Source organism: Micrasema longulum, unplaced genomic scaffold (genome assembly GCF_059751315.1).
Source record: "Micrasema longulum isolate JH-2025_06_02 unplaced genomic scaffold, ASM5975131v1 h1tg000941l, whole genome shotgun sequence".
Lineage (NCBI taxonomy): Eukaryota > Metazoa > Arthropoda > Insecta > Trichoptera > Brachycentridae > Micrasema > Micrasema longulum.
The window spans coordinates 231,477-251,889 of NW_028278132.1; the positions used below are offsets into that span (position 1 = coordinate 231,477).

At 34.2% G+C, this 20,413-nt stretch overlaps 1 protein-coding gene across 1 annotated transcript in view; it reads left to right on the forward strand.

The window, feature by feature from the left end:
• Positions 1 to 4,178: 4,178 nt before the first annotated feature.
• Nf1 (neurofibromin 1) overlaps positions 4,179 to 20,413 on the forward strand; it is a 107,026-nt gene continuing 90,791 nt past the window's right edge. The window contains exons 1-10 of the mRNA XM_088232051.1: positions 4,179 to 4,324; positions 8,325 to 8,468; positions 9,012 to 9,201; positions 10,240 to 10,358; positions 13,445 to 13,544; positions 14,548 to 14,798; positions 15,847 to 15,946; positions 17,292 to 17,434; positions 18,814 to 19,007; positions 19,621 to 19,729. Of these exons, the coding sequence (XP_088088177.1) occupies positions 4,265 to 4,324; positions 8,325 to 8,468; positions 9,012 to 9,201; positions 10,240 to 10,358; positions 13,445 to 13,544; positions 14,548 to 14,798; positions 15,847 to 15,946; positions 17,292 to 17,434; positions 18,814 to 19,007; positions 19,621 to 19,729 (1,410 nt within the window). The 5' untranslated portion in view covers positions 4,179 to 4,264. The remainder of the gene's footprint in view (positions 4,325 to 8,324; positions 8,469 to 9,011; positions 9,202 to 10,239; positions 10,359 to 13,444; positions 13,545 to 14,547; positions 14,799 to 15,846; positions 15,947 to 17,291; positions 17,435 to 18,813; positions 19,008 to 19,620; positions 19,730 to 20,413) is intronic.

The window sequence follows — 20,413 nt, forward strand, 5'->3', positions numbered from 1 at the left end:
ATCCATAATAATAATAATCTTCAAGTATTTGATGGACTTGATCGTGCCATGTCTTTCTCGGTCTTCCTCGTTTTCTGCATCCATCAACATTTGCATCGTAGATCCTTTTAGCCGTTCTTTCGCTGTCCATTCGCTCTACATGTCCAAACCAACGCAGCACCCCTTTCTTGATTCTGTCAATAATGCATGTCTCAGCCTTACACACTTCACTTCATATTTTTCGAAGGTTAAAATTTAAAATACAATAAAATATTAGGGAAATATCACATACTACGAATACTGATAAAAATATATGAAATAGATTCAGAATAATTAATTGTATTTTCAAAATCAATATGGACATTATGGAGAAATATTTTAGTACATAACTTTTTTTTAAAAATTAAAAACTATGTACGATAGATGCACAAATGTTGAGATCCGTACATTATGTAAGGCTGAGACAAGCATTATCGACAAAATCAAGAAAGGAGCTCTGCGCTGGTTTGCACATGTAGAACGAATGGACAGCGAGAGAACGGCTAAGAATATATACAATGCGAATGTTTGATGGATGCAGAAATAGAGGAAGACCGAGAAAGACAGGGCATGACCAAATTCAACAAATACTTAAAGATGGACATGTCAAAAGTCGGAATAATCGGCGCGCGTGCATGAGAAGATGTATGAATGTAGAGGAAGCGAGATCTGTATGCAAAGATAGAGTGTTGTGGCGTTCTATCCTCTCTACCTACCCGTACGGGGAAACGGCGTGATGGTTTGTTGTTGTTGTTAAAAAAATGTCACTAGAAAAATGCAACATGTTTGGCATTGATAATTGTGACGTCAAAATTCGTGACGATGTTCTATTAAAATTTTAACGGTTAGGAACAAAGTTCAAAATTAACATGAATCGTGACGCATTAGGACCGTGGCCAATGCAATTACCGTTTTTGCAGTAATTCAAAATTAAAAATTTAAAAAATATTTTTATGTAGCTAAACATTTTGTAAAGGAATGTCATTCTTTCGTCAACATTATTACTTATTTATTTCTTGACCATGTGTTGTTATTACCTCCATTTTGTTACTTTCCGTGTACAAACTTTTTTGAAACCGCTCTTTGGACAAATATTTCGCTTCACCAGTTTTTACCTTAAGAAAAAAGTATAGTTTATTTTACTAGGCCGACGAATGCTTTGTAAATATAAGCCATGTATTGTTAAATGTAAATATCATAATAATGTATACGATGTTTCAACGTTAGTTTGTTCCTTCGAACGCATTTTGCATATTTTTATATTTGGAAAATATTATCGAGTTTCTGGAACAAGTTGACAACTATAAATGGAATGTCTCGAACAACGACGGATGTGTGGAAAATGTGGCATTGACATTCATAAATGCTTTATATTCCAGATTTAAAAATATACATAATATGTATATCTGTACCTCAGGCAGACGGATGCAAATCCAGAATTTGATGAAATGGCATTTCGATTTTCGTATCCAGTTTATGATCATGTCCTTTTATTTTGAAGAAACGTAAGTCTTATAATGAAAGGTCCAATGTATTAAGATACTGAAAATACAAATAAATGCTATAAATGAAAGTAGATTCTTTAGACTTTTGTTGAACGTTTAGCGTTTGGATTTGCATCTGTCTGCCTCTGAGGTACAGATATAATCCAAATATACTGAAAGAGATCAGTTTGTGTGTTCCTAATAATTATATTAGAGCGAGATCTCACACACTGTTTTACACACCCAGAAGCACGCACACTAATGCAAGTCAGAATGCACCCATTGATAGGGCAATTTGCTTGCTTCTGCGGATAATATGGATCTATTTTTTTGTACATATCGGCAGTTTGGTCTTTTGTTGAACATTTACCGTTTGGATTTGCTTCTGTCTGCCTCTGAGGTACAGATATCACTAACCCAAGTATCAAATAAACATAGTTGTGCAGAAAGCAGCCAGTCTTGAACACAATTTCGAAATAATGAGATTTTTATGGTTTCGGGTGCAGTAAGGTCAATTCTATGTTCTGCCAAAAGCAGCCAGGCCGCATTCATACAAAGAACTGTATTAATTGCCTTCTGAAAATGGTGTCGATCACAAAAACGGTATTTCTCAATTTGCAAAAAACCCACAGCACTAGAAAAATCTCACTGTTATTTAAAAATCATTAAAACTGGTCAATTACATAATAAGGTTCTTGCTTGTAATATAAATAAAACTAATGTATTCATTGTTTATCATTTCTTAAAGTCAAAAACATTCCAACTGGTGAGTAGATTTGAAAAATTCACTCTTTTCACCAAGGTGCTATTATCTCAGTTTCACTTTTCTATGGCTGGCTGTTTTCTGCATAACTACGTTCAAATGATATACTTTTGCACTTGTAAAGTTGTGACATGAAGTATCAAAAAAAAAATCCGCTCTCATGTAAAGTTGAAGAAAATCACATGGGTCGTTGTTCTACGATCACGACGATTTGTTTAAATTAAAATTAAATTATTTCGTATTTTATAAATACGAAAAATAATATTTTATAATATTCTAATCTCTGTTTTATTCGGGGTGTTGAGCTGTTAACTTTAAAAGTGTAATATCTCGCAACTAAAATGTTAGTTACAAATTTGTTCCAGAAACCCGACGATATGTATAATGGAATGTCAAATCTTCAAATAAAGTGTAATTTTTTACCGATACCATAAGCAATGAAAAATAAAGAAAAATGTTTTAAAAGTTATCTGCTTTTCATTTTTATCAACCACGATTCCTCGCAGTATTTTCCGATTTTAATAAGCGCAAATATGTCATATGTGTTTGGGTGGTCAGATCATAGGTGGCCTCCATTTGTGAGTCAAATTTCTTACCCATTTGACTCGCGCTTTGAAGTTTCTGGGGTTGATTCCGGTGAGAATGCAAAAATTAAATGTGAATTTTCTCAATCCTGGGTATTCTGTGCTGTAATTCACCACTGTAATCGGGCCTCCTGGCCTGTTGTGGTGCAAAAAAAAACACCTGCTTGCCCTTTTTACCGACCCTCGGATCCCAGAAGACCAATGACTGTCCGCCAACTGTATTAATGTACGCAGTGGAACTTCAGAAAGCTGGATTGTCCTGTGGCGAGGCAATGGAAATGATGCCGAACAGAGGTTGCACCGAGAGGACTATAGTAGAAAACTCGGCCAGTCTTCTGGTTCTGAGAATTACAAATAATTTCAGAATATGATTATTAAATGTGATTTTAGTATGAAAATGAAGAGGTAAGCAAATATCTGAATAGTATTTACATTAATTTTATTGAGTTGCGTACAAAACCTGTGTTGAGTAAAAATATATTATCAAATCGAAAATAAATTAAGTTGGGGTAGAGTGGGATTCGAACCACGGACCTTTGGTACGTGAGTCCGAGACACTAGCCACAGGACCACAACCCGATCTGTTCCTAGGAAGACTACACATAATCCAGAGACATCTATTACCATTAAAAAATTAGTACATAATGAAGAATGATATTGTAATATTTTTTATTTTATTTATTTATTTATTGAAATCTTTAGTCATATATACAATAATATGGTTATAATATAATAGATACTTAAAACTAGACTAAAAATAATTTCAAAATTATAATTATCAATATTCGTAATGTGTCATAAATAAAATTATATTATAGAAGAATAAAATTTGGAAAATCATAAATAAAATGTTTGCACATATTTACCATTGTAAATTAAAAATAAAATGAAAAAAATAACATTGTATTTGATGTAATAACTTATATTTACGTATAAGTTATTAATTTAAAAAATACTTGGTTCACTTCCACTTATTTATTTTGATCAATTAGCGCTTTCATCCTCTAATGGGCATCTTCAGACTGTATTTACTAATCACTATTTACTGTGTATTTACTGTATTTACTAATTACTACTCACCCACGGCGACAATGCCTGCATGCTGTCGCTGATTTCCCTTTTCATTTTATTATTATTCAAGTCGAAGATATCACTCGCATTGGCTCCAACAATGTTATTATATAAGTTACAAATTTAATGAATGAACGAATTTTATAAATCGTCCATGATAAATAATAAATTATTCCAAATCAGGCTAAAAAAAATATCACGTTCGTTTATGGTCCTACCCTAGATTTTTGACATTACTAATTACTATTGTTTATGGCCAGTACTCGTAAATGGCGGAGGGTGTCGGTGTGTTTTGTGTCAAAATAAAAGTTTAAATGTGAATTGTAATCGCGCAACGACTCGTCATGGGCACCCAAAAGCCGGGCGAGTGGGCCAACTCGCTCATAGCCCGCTTCGAAGACCAGGTGACATTTTGAATTACGCATTTCGCGTCAATTGCGCTTTTGCGGAGCCCGCCGATCTGTCATCGTAAAATCAATAACTGCTACCCCCTGACATGAATGGAGATGCCTGTTGCGACTTTCTCCTTCTGTTTATTCACTTTTCCAGCATGAACGAATGTTCTATTTAATTTTTATTCATCGATCAACGTCATACTACTGCCTAAAACGTCAGAACGGCGGATCTTGCCGCCGAAGCTAAAAGCGATACATTTATTCCGGGTGTATTAACTTACCTATGTCAATACCATACTGAAATTATAATAATTCGCAAATAATAAGTGTTTTTAACACCAATTATGTGCGATTTTGTTTAAAAAATCATTTTTGTTCTCACTCCGACAAGATTTTGTTAATCAAAACGCGTTTTATGCTGAAAATTACACGAATTTTCATTCATAAATCTCCCCTGAAATTTCAGGCAAACTGCGTATCAACGTACTTTGAAATATTTTCATTATTATCCCCTTTCCGCACTTAATGGTGCATAGGGCACTGCATTGGTACACCAATCGCAGCGTATCTTGGATCATTTTTGTTACATGAAGGTAAGATGATCAGTCTTAAGCTTCAGCTGCCAGTCCAGGGACTATTTATTTATTTTATTTATTTATTTATTTAAACGCCTTTTAGGCTTTTACATGTTTTTACATACATATATACAAATAAAGACAGACATGTATTTTACACAGAAGTAGCAAAAATATATAAATGATTTTTAGAAGAAAAAGAAAAATATCATCTCTACATATTAGTATAAAAGTGGAAAGAACAGAAGTGCATTTTTAAATATGAAGACAGATATGCACTTTACACAAAAAAGGAGCAAATAATTCAAATGAATTAAGAAGAGAAAAAAAAAATAATAAAAAAAATCATTACATATTAGTAGAAAATATATAAGGATACATAATAATACATACATACAGGATGTTCTTTAAACCCTGTCACATCCGAAAACACTATGAGCAAGAAGACATATTGGCACATTAAAATATATTTTTTAAAAATAATAAAATTTAAAAAAATAAAATATAAAAAAAGCAAATGGTTGCTTACTTCTGCAGGGGTGAAACGAGGAGGGGAAAGGGGGGAGTCTGATACTGCGCCGCGCTCCCCTCACTTCTCCCCTGCAGAAGTAAGCAACCATTTGTTTTTTAAAATATTTTATTTAAAAAAAAAATCTTTGTTCTAAATATTTTTTTAAATATGCTTATATGCCTTCTTGCCCATACTGTTCATCGTAATTTCGGATGTGACAGGGTTTAAAGAACACCCTGTATATTGCAGTGGAGAACAGGAGAATTTTTTTTTTTTTGTATAAGTTGTATTAAAATAATCTTAAAATTAGAAGAAGTTAGAAAAATACTAATTTAGGATACAGATATAAGTCAATAAACGGTATACAATTGAAATCAACATAGTATTATTTAGGTATTACAATTTGAAGATAATAAATTGATACACTGCCTTTTAAAATTCAAAAGTGTTGTATTAAATATATCTACATCATTTGCATATTCATGTATGAACTAATGAATTCTCCTTATTGGCGAGTGTGCACTGTAGTTTGTTGTAGATACATTTACATAGAATAGTTTATTAAATGGGGTAACCCGGCCTGGAACTCGCAAGTTAATCAGTTGCAACAGTTCGGAACAATCAAATATTGAATTATTTATTTTAAATAAAAATAACAAATCATTCAGTTTTCTTATTTTTTTTGATGTTTGTAAATTTAAATATTAATTTAAGTAAAAGTAATTAATATGTTCAACTGAAATACCTAATTTAAAATGAACAAAACGTAAAAATTTATGTTGAACTTTTTCAATATTATTTATATGTTTACATATTACAACAGAGATGAAGAACATTTAAGAGAAGGTAATATAGAAGTCTAGGCATCTACAGGGCTTATGACCTGTCAATGGCTGGTTTAAGTGGCCACTTTACACACTGTGTCAATTCTTTCATCTGTTGATGTTTGTGAAGTTAAAGAGCTGAAACCTTTATTTATGCGGGTGAGATTCATCTAATTGAATTATTTCACCTACATACTAGGCAACGCCTGAAAATATTATTTTTTCAATTTCTATACTTTGATTTATATGTACTCATGATATGGTGACCATATAACCGAGTTGTACTAAAGTTGGCTACGCACTAAAGCAATATATAAAATTTTAATTACATAAACTGAGTCAAAATCTCTGATTGTTCGCAACAGAAATCCCAGAGTTTTCACGCTTTTATTTGTTATGCTCTGTATATCTTTATATATATAATTCCTCTGTACGTGTGATGTCACCGTACTCCTTCTAAACGGCCGAACCGATTTACGTGCGGCTTTCAGAAAAATATAGATCTTTGCGCTGTGCGTGTTCGTAGGTATTAAAATCTTCAATCGAATTTGTTAAAAAGAAGTTAGGAGCATGAATGTTTTATTCGTCGATCTACCAGGGTTGCATTCGAGGAGAATGTATTTGCAAAAAAATGGAAAGATGTTTTTTTGTGTATAAAAAAAGTTTGTTTTTGAATGTTTACAAACTTTCTTTTAAAGATTCTTTCCTTAAATTCCCTATAATTTCTGCCCATTTATTTATTTTTATTGGATTTTTGGTAGCACTAAAATAATATAAAATTTAATATGTTTTTAAAAATCGTATTTCTACATAAGTACACCCCTTTGTTGGCCAGACGACCGGAGTTTGACATTTACAAAAAGAATGCCATATTTGAAAAAATATTTATTTCATGTTTTGGAATTCAACCATAAACAAGTACCTACTTAAATTCAATATTTTTTGAATACTGACAATTTTTAGTTTTGGAATTTAATCACAAACAAGTACCTCTACCATCTAGGTACCTACTTATCAATGAAAAGTCTTTTGCCAACGTTCGGGCAGGACAACGTCTGTCGGGTTCGCTAGTGTTTAATGAAATTTAATATTTCTTTTTTTTTAATGTTTATTTATTACACGGTGAATAAATAATGAATTATGTCAGGTGAGTGTTATGGTGATGAGGAGTTGAAGTAACTGCACTTGTTGTCTAACTGAACGGGCTGACTGATGTCGGCTGCGTCCTCTGGTCTCTTTATAGACGTCGTTCCTTTGTAGTTCATTTCTTCATGGTAGGGACAATGTGAATGTACTGCAGAACGATACCCTCAAATTTCATGTGCAATACTTATATAGTTGCATTTTACGGATGTATTGGATTCGATCTAAAATTATGACATTGCATCGTCGGTCATTAGTCTATTTTAATTTAAAATCGGTTCAGTTTTGAGGTGTGGAAAACAGGTCAACTAAACATTGATTTTGTCAGTTTTAATTTAAGTCTATTATGCTAGTTAGATTGAATAAATGTATATCTTTGAAGCAATAACTTTGTGGTTATTCATTACTTATAATAAAATGAATACAAAACAACTTTGATTTTAACCACTTATTTTTTATTTTTTCTAAGCTACACAAGCTTCTTTATCGAGGTATAATTAAGTAATGAATTCCATCCTATTTCATTTTAACAGTGATTACTAAATATTACATAGATAAATATGGAGCTAATGGGTCAAGTCTTTTTGTCGTGTTTTTCTTTTAAAGATGGGAAGAGTAAAATGAGATGGATACGATCTTTAAAACATATGTAAATGTATAGATGTTCAAACATAGGCAGAATGGTGAATGTTACATAGTGTGTAAAGTGGCCACTTAAACCAGCGAATGACAGGTCATAAGCTCTGTAAATGCCTGGATTTCCATAAAATGTTCTTTATCGCTGTTGTAATATATTAAAAAATCTGTTAGCTTTCCAATAAAATAAATTTGAATTATTTTGAAAAACCCTCAAAAAAATTTCCTAAATGGTGACTTTTTAAGGTGGATCTAATCTCACCCACCACCGTCACGCGTAGTAAAATCTTTTGTAAAATATTATTGAATTGTGTTTCCAGTTGCCGTGTCGCCAGAGTCCCCAGAACACCCACTCCCGCTACAATGAGGAGCAGTGCAAGGCTTGCCTCATCCAGATCAGTCGCCATCGTTTCTCCCTCGTCATCTCTGGTCTCACTAAGATACTGCAGAGAGTCAACGAGCTGGTATGTTTTATCTTCATCTTATCAGTTGTTGACTGAGTCATTAGTCAAAAAGGCCGAAGACCAGCATCACGATTAAGATTTCTTTTGAAAGCTTAATTTATTTACAAGATTTTTTATTTTTTTTGGTTTGTGTACCTGCACACAAATCTGGATTTTCTCCCAAGACGGGAGTAGGTATATATTTTTATTTATATCCCTACAGAGATGAGGTAGAATTTTTTCAAATTCAAGATTCAGGATTATGAATATTCGAGCGTTTACAGGGCTTATGACCTGTCATTGGCTGGGTTAAGTGGCCAATGGTCGTAATGGGGAATGTTGTAGTACCTACATAAAGTGGCCACTTAACCCAGCCAATGACAGGTCATAAGCCCTGTAAACGCTCGAATATCCATAATCCTGAATCTTGAATTTGAAAAAATTCTACCTCATCTCTGTAGGGATATAAATAAAAATATTTACAAGATCCCTGTTTTTAGAAGTCGGCTTAAACTAGGTGTATTGATATAAATTTCTTTATTGAAATGGAGTCTTTTGTGTTAGTTTCAGCCAGGCTGCACTGGGAACGTTAGTCGACCGCACGCGTCAGAAGTGGAGAAGTCTTACTACGAGAGTCTCATTATCGTGCTGGACACTTTGGAGAGGTGCCTCAGTTCTCAGCCCAAGGACACAACTAAATTCGACGAGGCTATGAATGTCAAGTTACTGTTGAGGGAGATATGTCAATTTATTGGTAAGTTTATCTTGATTTTTATGAAAAATCTTGACAACCTCGAAGGAGTCGATTAAAAAATATATATTTAAAAAATTTAAAGAAAAAGGAAAATACAAATTTAGTCATTAATATAAATTAAAATAATGAATGATGAGAGAGATGTCGGTGTATTTGTTGGGCGCCAGTTATTCGTAGAGAATAACAATTAGTGAAGTTAGCATTCAGTCGTAATTATATTAAGGTGGAAGCATAGAATTAAGAATAGTCCAGAAACCGCATACGCACATCAAACAGAAGGCGACTCAACTACTCATTGACCCAATAGTTTCTTTGTAGATGTCGCTCAGTACGCGGTGATGTGTAGCTAGTACACATTGCGACTAATAACTATAATATCTTTATAGATATAATAAATATTGGGTTTAGATTTTCAGTATTCCTCCATTACACATTTACGTATCCACTGAAATAATTTGTTATTAAATAATAAGTACTTATTAGGCACAAAAAAGCATTTTATCGGAAATCGAGAATAAAAATTACAAATATCATCAAAAGTATATTCTCAGTCAGCCACGTAGTCCAGTACTATATAGCTACTCAGTAGCTCTCGGGAAGTTGGCGCGGGTTCACGTTTCGCCCGAGTCGTTATCGATACCCGATGGTTTTTTATGTTTTCAGCAGTTAGGTTTGAAATATTATAATCTTTGAATTAAATTATGGTTAATCAAAGCCATTCCCTATAAATATTCCATTTTTCCCTTTTTATATCTCTTATTTTTTAAATGTGTAGTGACTACACAGCACCGTAACGCGCGGGTGTTTTTAGGACAGTAAGGGAAAGGCTAACTGGCCATATTATGTGTAGTTCATATCTGTTACTGGTACTTCTTTTAAATAGCTGAAACGGCCATCTCTAATTTTTACTGCGTCCACTCTGCTTTAATTCTTCCTCTGCCAGTTTCAAAAGTGCCGGGTCCCAGTAAGGGCCTCCACCTGATTCGATCATTATTAATATTATTGTTTTATGTATCTGTTTTTATACGATTATTTTAGATGTGCCAGCGGAGAACAGTCACATGATCGCCCTGAGACATCTCGCCAGCAAAGTCCTCTTCGCTCTCAGTCTTAATTTCTTCAATGCTGTCTTCAACCGAATATCCGCTCGCCTTCAGGTAAACCTTGTAAAGATTTATCGTCATCCAAAAAAAATTGCTTTTATTTATTTATTCATAAAAATATGTTAGGGACTTCCATTAGTTGTCGCTGTTTCCTGACAGATGGTCAGACAACAGGCGCTTTAAAAATAATTGTTACTATTAATAATGAGCAATTATTAATTGTTAATATTAATAATTGCTCGTTACTGGAACAAGTGACATTCAATGTTCCAATCCGCCGGTTGCGAAATAATAATGTGCTGTTCCTCGATCAACACAGCGCAAACTATGGCTCGCATGCACCAATGTCCCGTTTGTGTCGTATTGTAAACTCGAGACAAGATCTGGACTTTTTTGGTGTAAGTCTTTATAGTTTTAAAAATTCACTAAGATAGACCAGATTTTGTCTTGAGGTAGTAATTTTAATATTTTTGTCCTAGCTTTAATTTTATTTAGTTGTATTTTATTTTATTAGTGCCCGTATTTATTATAAGAAATTGTATTTACCATCGTTAGAATGGACTGCATAAGTCCTTCAAATTAATAAATAACTAAATAAATAATGATTTTGATGTTGAAGATAAACAACACTGGCACAAAAAAATAAATAATACGAAGAAATGGAAGCATTATTCGGTAAGACCCATGTTAGAAGCAAAATGAACTTGCAAAATCATTAGGAGTTTATTGCACAAAATGTTGCCAAACGTTTAAAAGCATCAGGAATAATTAAAAAGCAAGGAAATAGGGTGCCGTACGAACTGAAGCCGAGAGTTTGAATGGCGTTTTTTCTGTATGAGCAGCTGCTCTGATGGCAGAAAAAGATAGGGTTTTGCATCGTATCGTAACTGGTGATGAAAAGCTTGGAGAAACTTGGAGATCCAGTACATAATTCGAGTAAATTTGACTTCTTCCATGTTTCCTAGGTAGCTAAAATACAATTGATACCTTTTTTCCTGTATCACATAAAATTACTCGAGTATCAAAAGTAATACACAAGTTTATCTGACATCTTAATCAAAGTAAAATAATAATAATCAGAAATTTTAGGGGGAAACATGCGTTTAGTAATAACAAACAAAATTAAAAAGAAGCGGATATATTCCTTGGTACCTACACTCTACACAACGCACACAGATGCGTTTCTACTATCATCTCCCAGGGAACAGCCAAATGTGAACCAAGTGTTTTTACAGTTATTTACTAGGAAAAAGACAATAGATCCTGTTTACTGCACACCAAAATAAAACAATTGTCTTGTTAACCTTAATAATGAGTTAAGGAATGGTATCTTTGTTTAGTTTTTTATATATTACTTTTTGTGCTGTTACATGTTCACTTCATTGCCATACTTGCTAGTTCTTTGCTCGATGTATTATTATTGCGTTTTTTAAAATTATTTTTTATTATTAACTTTTTAAAATCATTCTTATGTTGTTGAAATTCCATTTGTCGATGCGTTTTGAGGCTGCAAGACTGTTTGTGATGTTAGCTATCATATTATGTAAATGTTATCAACTATCAAATATCTAAATTTAGTAAATGGGGTCTAGAATTTCAACCGTCCATGCGCTCAGTAGCTGCGAGATTTGTTGTTATCTAAATAATAATTTTATAAATTTTATTAATATGTATCAATATAAAATAAAATTGGATAGAATCCATTACTTAAGTTTACCTTGATAAAGAAGCTTGTGTATTTTTGAAACCGGTCGGTAGAAAAAAAAAGTGGTTTAGAACAAAGTTGTTTTATATTTATATTGTTTCTATAAAACAACTTTAACATTACTCTCTACCTTCCATTGCAAATACAAGAGTTACTAGATACTCCACCCTGATGCTGCAAAAAAAATAAAAAATACAACCTTCGGTCAAAGAGAATTGGCCTACTACTCGGTTAAAGTGTACAATCTACTTCCATTATCCATAGGGATAATTCGTAAGTTAGGTGACTTAGGTGTTATTATTGATTCGAAACTAATGTTTAATATTCATATTGAATCAGTCCTAAAAAAAAACATATAAAATGGTCGGACTTATTATGCGAGTATCAAAACCTTTTAAACATGCAGAGACATATGAAAAACTCTACAAAACATTTGTTCGTCCCCAGGTAGAATACTGTACTCCTATTTGGTCACCTTACCACCTATAGAGTGTAAGTATTAATAGACTAGAAAGGGTCCAACAATTTTTTTTTAAGCAGGTCGACTACCGGTTAAACATCAACTTTTCTAATCATGCTGAAAGTATGCAGTACCATGGAATAAACTCTCTTAAAAATCGAAGAACAATGTTGGACCAGTTATTTTTATTCAAATTAATAAATAATAAAATTGATTCTCTTAACCTACTTGAAAGACTTCCATTCCGTGTGCCATCTAGACCGACAAGACAAAATCTTTTGTTTTACACTGAAAACGCGTCAACAAACTATTTGAAACAATCTACAATACCTACAATATGCGACCAACCGAGGGATATTTTTTGTGACAATGTATGTAAATTTAGGTCAAAAATTGAAGAAATTTTGAGAGAAGCAGACATTAAACTTTATTATTATTATTATTATTATTATCATATTTTTTCATTTCTTATCTTCTACATTTATTATATTGAACATAATTTAAATTATTGTATTAAGTGTAAACAATATTTTTGGTGTGTGCATGAGTTTCTTACACTAATATACAAAGAAATTGGCAATATATGTGTACATACTGTTTGTTTACCTAATAAAATAAATAAGTAAGTTCTCACAATATAACATTTCTATTAAGAAATGTATAGTGGAGGTGGGTTGCACACGGATCGATGAGTGGATCAAGCCAAATGGGTTAAATGTGTGTACTGTTTATAATTTTTTTTCTATTGGTCTATATAAATTGGTTATGTTTTTTATGAATATTTTGGTTTTTTTATTGTTAAAGGTTAATTAATGAAGTTTTTTTGTTGTTAATATTATGTTAACTTTGTTAAATAGCTAATTTAAGGCATTTTTCACATTTTGGACACCCCAGTGAGAAATAAATTAATTTTATTTCTATTATGGAGAAATTTATTACAGCGTCAAATAAATAAACGTTACCTTTAACTTGCAGGAGTTGTCGGCTTCCAATGAAGAGAATCCGGATTATTCAGACATAGAATTGATACAATGGATCAACGTGGACATGGTTCGATTGATTCGACTCTTCACAGGTACCGTGGAACATAATTCATATCACTTGGAGCAGTATTATTCTTATTCTTAGAGGTGGGGGTCACTGCTATGCAAGCTCCTGACGTCACTGCGTCGTGACAGGTCCCCTCCCCGCCCGGGTCTATAAACAGCCTGGGTTCTGTGTAGAGCAGTGGTCAGCAAACTTATCAGTCAAATCAGACAAAGATCAGCAGTACAACAATTGAACAAACATTCCAATTGAGGAGCTAACTATAAATGTTTAATGAAGCAGTTAAAATGAATATGTTTTAGTGATAGAAGGGAAATTTCAGATTTAGCGCTGCTTTCCAAGTTATTCAATAATGTTCTCGACAGTCCCGAACTTTCAAATTGTGTGAATTTTTATGTGAGTAGATATGTAGTAGTGTATACTTCTTTTGTTGTTGATTTGCATAGTTCAAACTATGCCAAATACTCACCTATTCCACGGTTCCACATGTTAGCAAACAAACATGGGAACTTAGATTTATTTCATTTATCTTTATACAAATTAAAATCATTACTTTTTAATCACTTCTTTTCTAAATTATAAAAATGTACTAAGTGTTATAACTGTTTTACTGTTTATGCTCTGATACATTGCCTCTGTTACTTCAATAATTTTTATATTTAAACCCTTTATTTATTGTTAATTTGCTGCATACTTTCGTTATAATTTCTTATTCAATTTTTTCTTTATTATTTCCTTATTTTCTGCTGATTCCATTTCATGTATCTATATTTGCTATACTGTGTTCAGGTGTTTTGTTTCATTACAATTGTTTTTCAATATTATTTTATACTTCGTCAAAGGCGTAAGCCATCGAAATAAATGAAGATTTGTTTTGACAGCCAAATTTATTTTCGTTTTAGAACTTTTCCTCTTGAAAACTAACGCGTCTTATTATGCAGCGGAAGATTGTCAGGTTCACTCTTCATTTCAAGTAAAAAAAATTGAATAGCCGCGTTATACTAGTGCGCGACTCTCGTATCCCTTCCCAGAGAGCATCCAGAAGTTCCGGCTGCTGAAGAAGTCGGCGCACATGGTGCTGGCCACCTCGCTGGAGAGGGCCGTGTGGAACTGGATGGACACGTACCCCCAGGAGTTCGGGGAGGTGCAGCGCCGGCCCAGCGAGGACCTGTCCCGGTGCTGCGACGCCCTGTTCGACATGCTGCAGGACGGCTTCGCGGACAACAAGAAGTCGCGCGTGACCGTGTGGCCTCTGCAGATCATGCTGCTCGTACTGAGTCCGGTGAGCTCTAGATTCGCTCGTATCCCTCCAGGAAAAGTGAAATCAAATTTCTTTATTTGTGTGGCTATGAAGTCCACATAGAATACGAGAAATGGCTACATTGCTATGCAACTAAAACCCGGCATGAGTGTTTTTCATTCGATGATTTTTTTTCAATTCAATTTCATTTCTGGAGGCCATTTTAACTCTCCCTTCCGTTGATGTGAAGCTAGTACACATTGCATCTAATAACTTTAATATCTCAAATCAAACAAAGTTATCAAAGAAATCAAGACTGGTATGTTTGTTGGCAGACCTAAGAATTCTGGGCATAGGGGAATGAAAACCACAGTTAGTTCTATGGTTATCGGTATGAAAGAGTAAGTTTTGTCTGAGGTTTCTAGTTGGGATATTTAATTTTACTGAGCTCAGTAGTCCAGGCGCACCAAAAAAAGTGAGTTGAGAATTTTAAATAGGACTAGGTCGGATTTATTTCAACGGTCTTTAAGAGAAGATATATTTAAGGTAGTTTCTAACTCATTATACATATATTGGTCTCTGGATAAGCCCAACCTCCAGCCCATCTTTCTCAAAAATCAATGTTGAACTGATTCAATATTCTTTATGTGAACATCATAATACGGAGACCAGATAACAGAGGAATACTCTAGGTGCAGGCGAACTGGGGAACAGAAGAGAGCTTTAAGGGTATTGATATTTTTAAAGTCAGTTGTGCTTCTGTTTATAAATCCAAGGAGTTTTTAGGATTTATTGATAACATGTTTCATATGAATTGTAAAAGAAAGTTTAGTGTCAAGTATAATACCTAAATCTCGTATACTAGACACAGATGATAATATTTCGTCGTTCAGTGAGTAGTCGAATATGATTGGATATTGGATATTATTACATATTATTTGTATAGAGGATTTTAAATCTTGTATCTTTATTGAAGTCGTCATGTAGAAGTCGGTGAGTGGTTATATAGAAATAATATATCAGTACATTTGGTAAAATGTTTGACCACAAAGTGAATGCTCGAAATATGAATAAATGGATTACTTTCCAGAAAGTGCTGGAGGAGATAGTGAATGCGGACAGCGGGGCCCCGTGCAGCCCGAAGCACAATAAGAAGAAATACTTTATTGACTCTGTTAAGAAAGGATTAGGTGAGTCTTTATTAAGATGTATTAATATACACAGCACGCAAGCCTTTTACCCATAGAATTAAGAATAGTCTAAAAACCACATACGCGCATCAAACAGAAGGCGACTAAACTACTTTTAAACTAGTAGTTTTACATTTTGACCCATTGGTTTCTTTGTAGACGTCGCTCAGTATGCAACTCCCGATTTGAATTCAACTATGCAGTGTTGTGTCGTTTTAAAGCGTAGAAATACTGCTGGGATCTTAAAGAAACAGGTTAGGATCACATTTCATGTGTAAGTAGCAAACACATGTGTAAGTAGCAAATGTATTACTTAAAAATTAAATTCTTTTTTCATCTGTCAGATTGTCAAAGAAAACAAAATGGACATTTTGTTGGTGTTGCCAGGGTAGTCAATTTTTTTACGCTACTTTGCCCATCTAATGAGAGAACTAATGAAAATTGGACCTCTCGGATTAAACATCTTACTTTTTTATCATGATTATATTTTTCGCGATCTGGCAACATTACGCGGTGACTTCACGCATGTGCGCGGTGAAAGTGGGCCAAAGTGCGGCAGAGGAGGGGGATTTTTGGACACAGTCCGATGCATTCAAATATGATTCTACGCTCCTTCTGGACTATTCTTAATTCTATGTGTGAGATTATTCCAACCATTTTCGCATAAGATGTATTAATATACGCAGCACGCAAGCAAACACTTTAGTAAAACAATGTTTTGAGAATGTTAAAATGTTTGCAGACAAACTGGATTTCCTCCTTAGGGAGTCCATTCAGATCTAAATTTGTTACAACAGAGAGGGAAAATAATTTGTTGAATTAACTAACTGGTTAAAAAAGAAGCATAAAAATTGGAAAATTGCTTTCAGGCGATGCCTAGTAGGTGACTTAGTTCAGCCGGATGAATCTCACCCGCATGATAAAGGTTTCAGCTCTTTTACTTCACAAAAGTGAACAGATGGAAGAGTTGAGGAAATGTGGATGTTCAAACATGGGCAGAATTGTGAATGTTACTCAGTGTGTCAGTCACTTTAACCTGCCAATGACAGGTCATAAGCCCTGTAGATGCCTAGACTTCTATATTACTTTCTCTAAAATGCTCTTCATCTCTGTTTTAATATGTTAACTCTCTTAGGAGATATTATCACATGGACAACAGTAATTATTCCTTATTTTAAACCTACAAAGGTAACTTCTCATATCTCCGAGTCCGGTGAAGATTCGGGTCATCTCAAAGGTAGTTTGACGTGATGGCGAGGGAAATTAGCTGCAGCTTTCGCAAGCGCACTGATGATCCTCCCGACGGCAAAGCTGAGTCATAATTTATATTGGTTTATGTTCACAGGTCCTCACGCCAATTCCAAGCTGATGACAGAAGCGGCGATCGTAACGTGCGTCAAACTCTGCAAGGCCAGTACCTACATCAACATCTCGGACTCGAGCAACGTCACCTTTACGCTTGTGCAAAGTATTATTGTGGATCTCAAGGTAGGTACCTTCTTTATTATTTGAAAGTATTTTAAATTACACAGATCGGTCAACACCGTGCGAAGAAACTGGTAAAAGGGTACTCGCAAAGGCTTGCTTTCGACCTAACAAAGCTCAGCCTCATCGAGCCAGGGTTATCACTAGAGCCCGCCCAGGGCACTGCAATTGAACAAACACCGCGCTAGAATGAACCTTTCCCAAACTTCTAGACGTAGGTTCTGCAGTGCAGATAAGGAAACACCTATACGTGTTCTATGTGAATGTGATGCTTTACATCATAAAAGGAGCCGCATCCTCGGGGGACCACCAGTTAAAGCTGAGGATGTCAAGAGCTCGCCACCTAATAGCCCGATTTTTTACGGATCTGGTCTTGAAGGGGGAGATTTATCAAAATGAGAACGAACAAATTACAACAGGAATGGAGAATACCTTAAAGAAGGGAATATGGAAGTCTAGGCATTTACAGGGCTTATGACCTGTCAATGGCTGGTTTAAGTGGCCACTTTACACACTGTAACATTCACCATTTTGCCTAGGTTTGAACATCCATATTTCTTCAATTCTTCCATTTGTTGATTTTAATGAAGTTAAAGAGCTGAAACCTTTATTGTTGCGAAGAGATTCATTTGACTGAATTATTTCACATACTAGGCAACGCCTGAAAACAATTTTCCAATTTTTAAACTTCTTCTTGGACCAGTTGGTTTTATTACAATATTTGAGTTTGTCCAAATGTTTGTAGACAAAAGACTGGATTTCACCCCCTCGGGGAAGACCTACCATTGAGTAATTTTGAGTACGTTTTACTGCCAAGTTCTCTCAGAATAGGGTCTTTTCATGTTTTTTTATTATTTTTATTTTTAAGTAAGCAAAAAATTACGATAATGGTATGAATATTTTTTCAGTGCTACGTCGGATACATTTTCTACAAAGGTTTAAAATATGCATATTTTGAATAACAAGATGTTTCGCGTCCTGTGGGACAAACGGCACGCATGACGTTTTGGTGCCAAGCTTGGTCATAACGCGTGATGTCAAAATGATGTGATACCAACTTCAAGCCGTTTCGTACGTGCTCATTATTAAACTTGAAAATTATAAATGAAAACTTCTTTCGAATACATTTATAATTAGGTGTATCATAAAATTCGTATGAATCTGCTCTAAATAAACATAACATTTTTAACCTTATTTAACTAATGACTTGTAAAATACCCTATTCATCAATGGCTAATGTTTGCACGGAGTTTTTATTAAATGGGACCTAGGAGTCCCGTCGGTAAATAAAGAATTAAGCTGCTTGCTTAAAATTTAAATAATGAAAAATACATCTGTCGCATAGCCTTTTTGCACCGTTGAATTTCTCCGTCTCGTTCCAGGCTCTGCTTTTCAACCCCAACAAGCCGTACCTTCGCGCGCAGTCCTTCTGCTCCTTCAACGAGGTGGACATCATGATCGATTGCTTCGTGTCCTGCTTCCGGATCATGCCGCACAACAACGAGGCCCTAAAGGCTTGCCTGAACCTCAACAGCCCCATCGCCTACCACTACGTCATCGTCACGTCGCTTCTCAAGTTAGACACTCTCATTTACTTTTTCTTATTGTTCCTCTCCCCGATGGAGGTTGGATATCATCGTAGCTATTCAATGGAACCAGTCAAACAAGTTCTTTAGCCATGAGATGCGTCTTCTACCTGCACTGTGTCTTCCTTCAATCCTTCCCCGTAGAATGACTTGTAAAATGTTATATTGTTCGCCTCTCATCACATGCTCAAAGTACTCATGTTTTCTTTTCTTAATGGTCTTCAGTACCTCTTTATCTTTTTCCGTCCGTCATAGAATGTCACCGTTTTGGACTCTATCCACCCAGGACTCTATCCACCCAATGTGTGCCTTTTAAATTAATCTGGCCCACTATTTATTAGACAGATAGGTTATAATAAATTTGTAATATACTAACTACGACGCGGCACTCATTACTATGAACCGTCTGGGTCTTACTCGTCACTCATTTTACATTGTCAAGGGAGGCGGATCTGTATGCAAAGACATTGACGTGGCGTTCTGTCTTCTGCTGCCTATCTTTACCGGGAAACAATACGATGTCTTTTTGTTTGGTAGGATTAAAAATGTTTCACTTATAGTTTGTTATCGTTCCCGAATAAGCACGACTATGATCTGTTCTAGGATAATACAGCAGTCTCGCCTCAGTTGGTGGCCGCAGATCGAACTTTTGTACAGCCGGTCGGCGGAACTGCGCGCCATGTTTACGGACACCCTCAACAAAGCTACGCAGGTAAATTCATACAATCATTTGAGATGGAAACAAAAAGCCGATATATCTTACTTTTTACTCTGTTTTTACCATGTTTTATTTTAAATCAGTTTTTTACTATGTATATATGCCATTTTTTTTTATTACATCTTTTACTTTGTTTTTTCTTTTTTACTGTGTATTTTACTATGTTTTCTTATACATATATTTTTTGCTCTAGATACATATTTTTTCAACTACGTCTTTTACTATGTATTTTGTTTTTACTACGTATTTTACTGGGGTTTTAAATATGTTTCTTACTGTGTATTTTGCTTTTACTGCAATTTTGCTTTGACTGCATATTTCACTGGGTTTTTTAATATTATGTTTTTTTACTAAATCTCATACTATGTAAAAAAAAATTACTTCGCATTTCACTGGGTTTTTAAACATGTTTTTTTACTATGTTTCTAACTATGTATTTTTACTACGTATTTTACTGGGTTTTTAAATATGTTTTTTACAATTTTTTTTATAATGTTTTTTTTCTCTATGTATTTCACTATGTTTTTCACTATATTTTCACTATGTCTACTACCTTTATTTATTTTTTCTATATATCGATTACTGTTTTTTATATATTTTTTAACTGTCTTAGAATGGGGTAAATAACCCCAGTTAGACAGTCAAAGCAACTTTGTAGTATAATTTTATGTATAATAT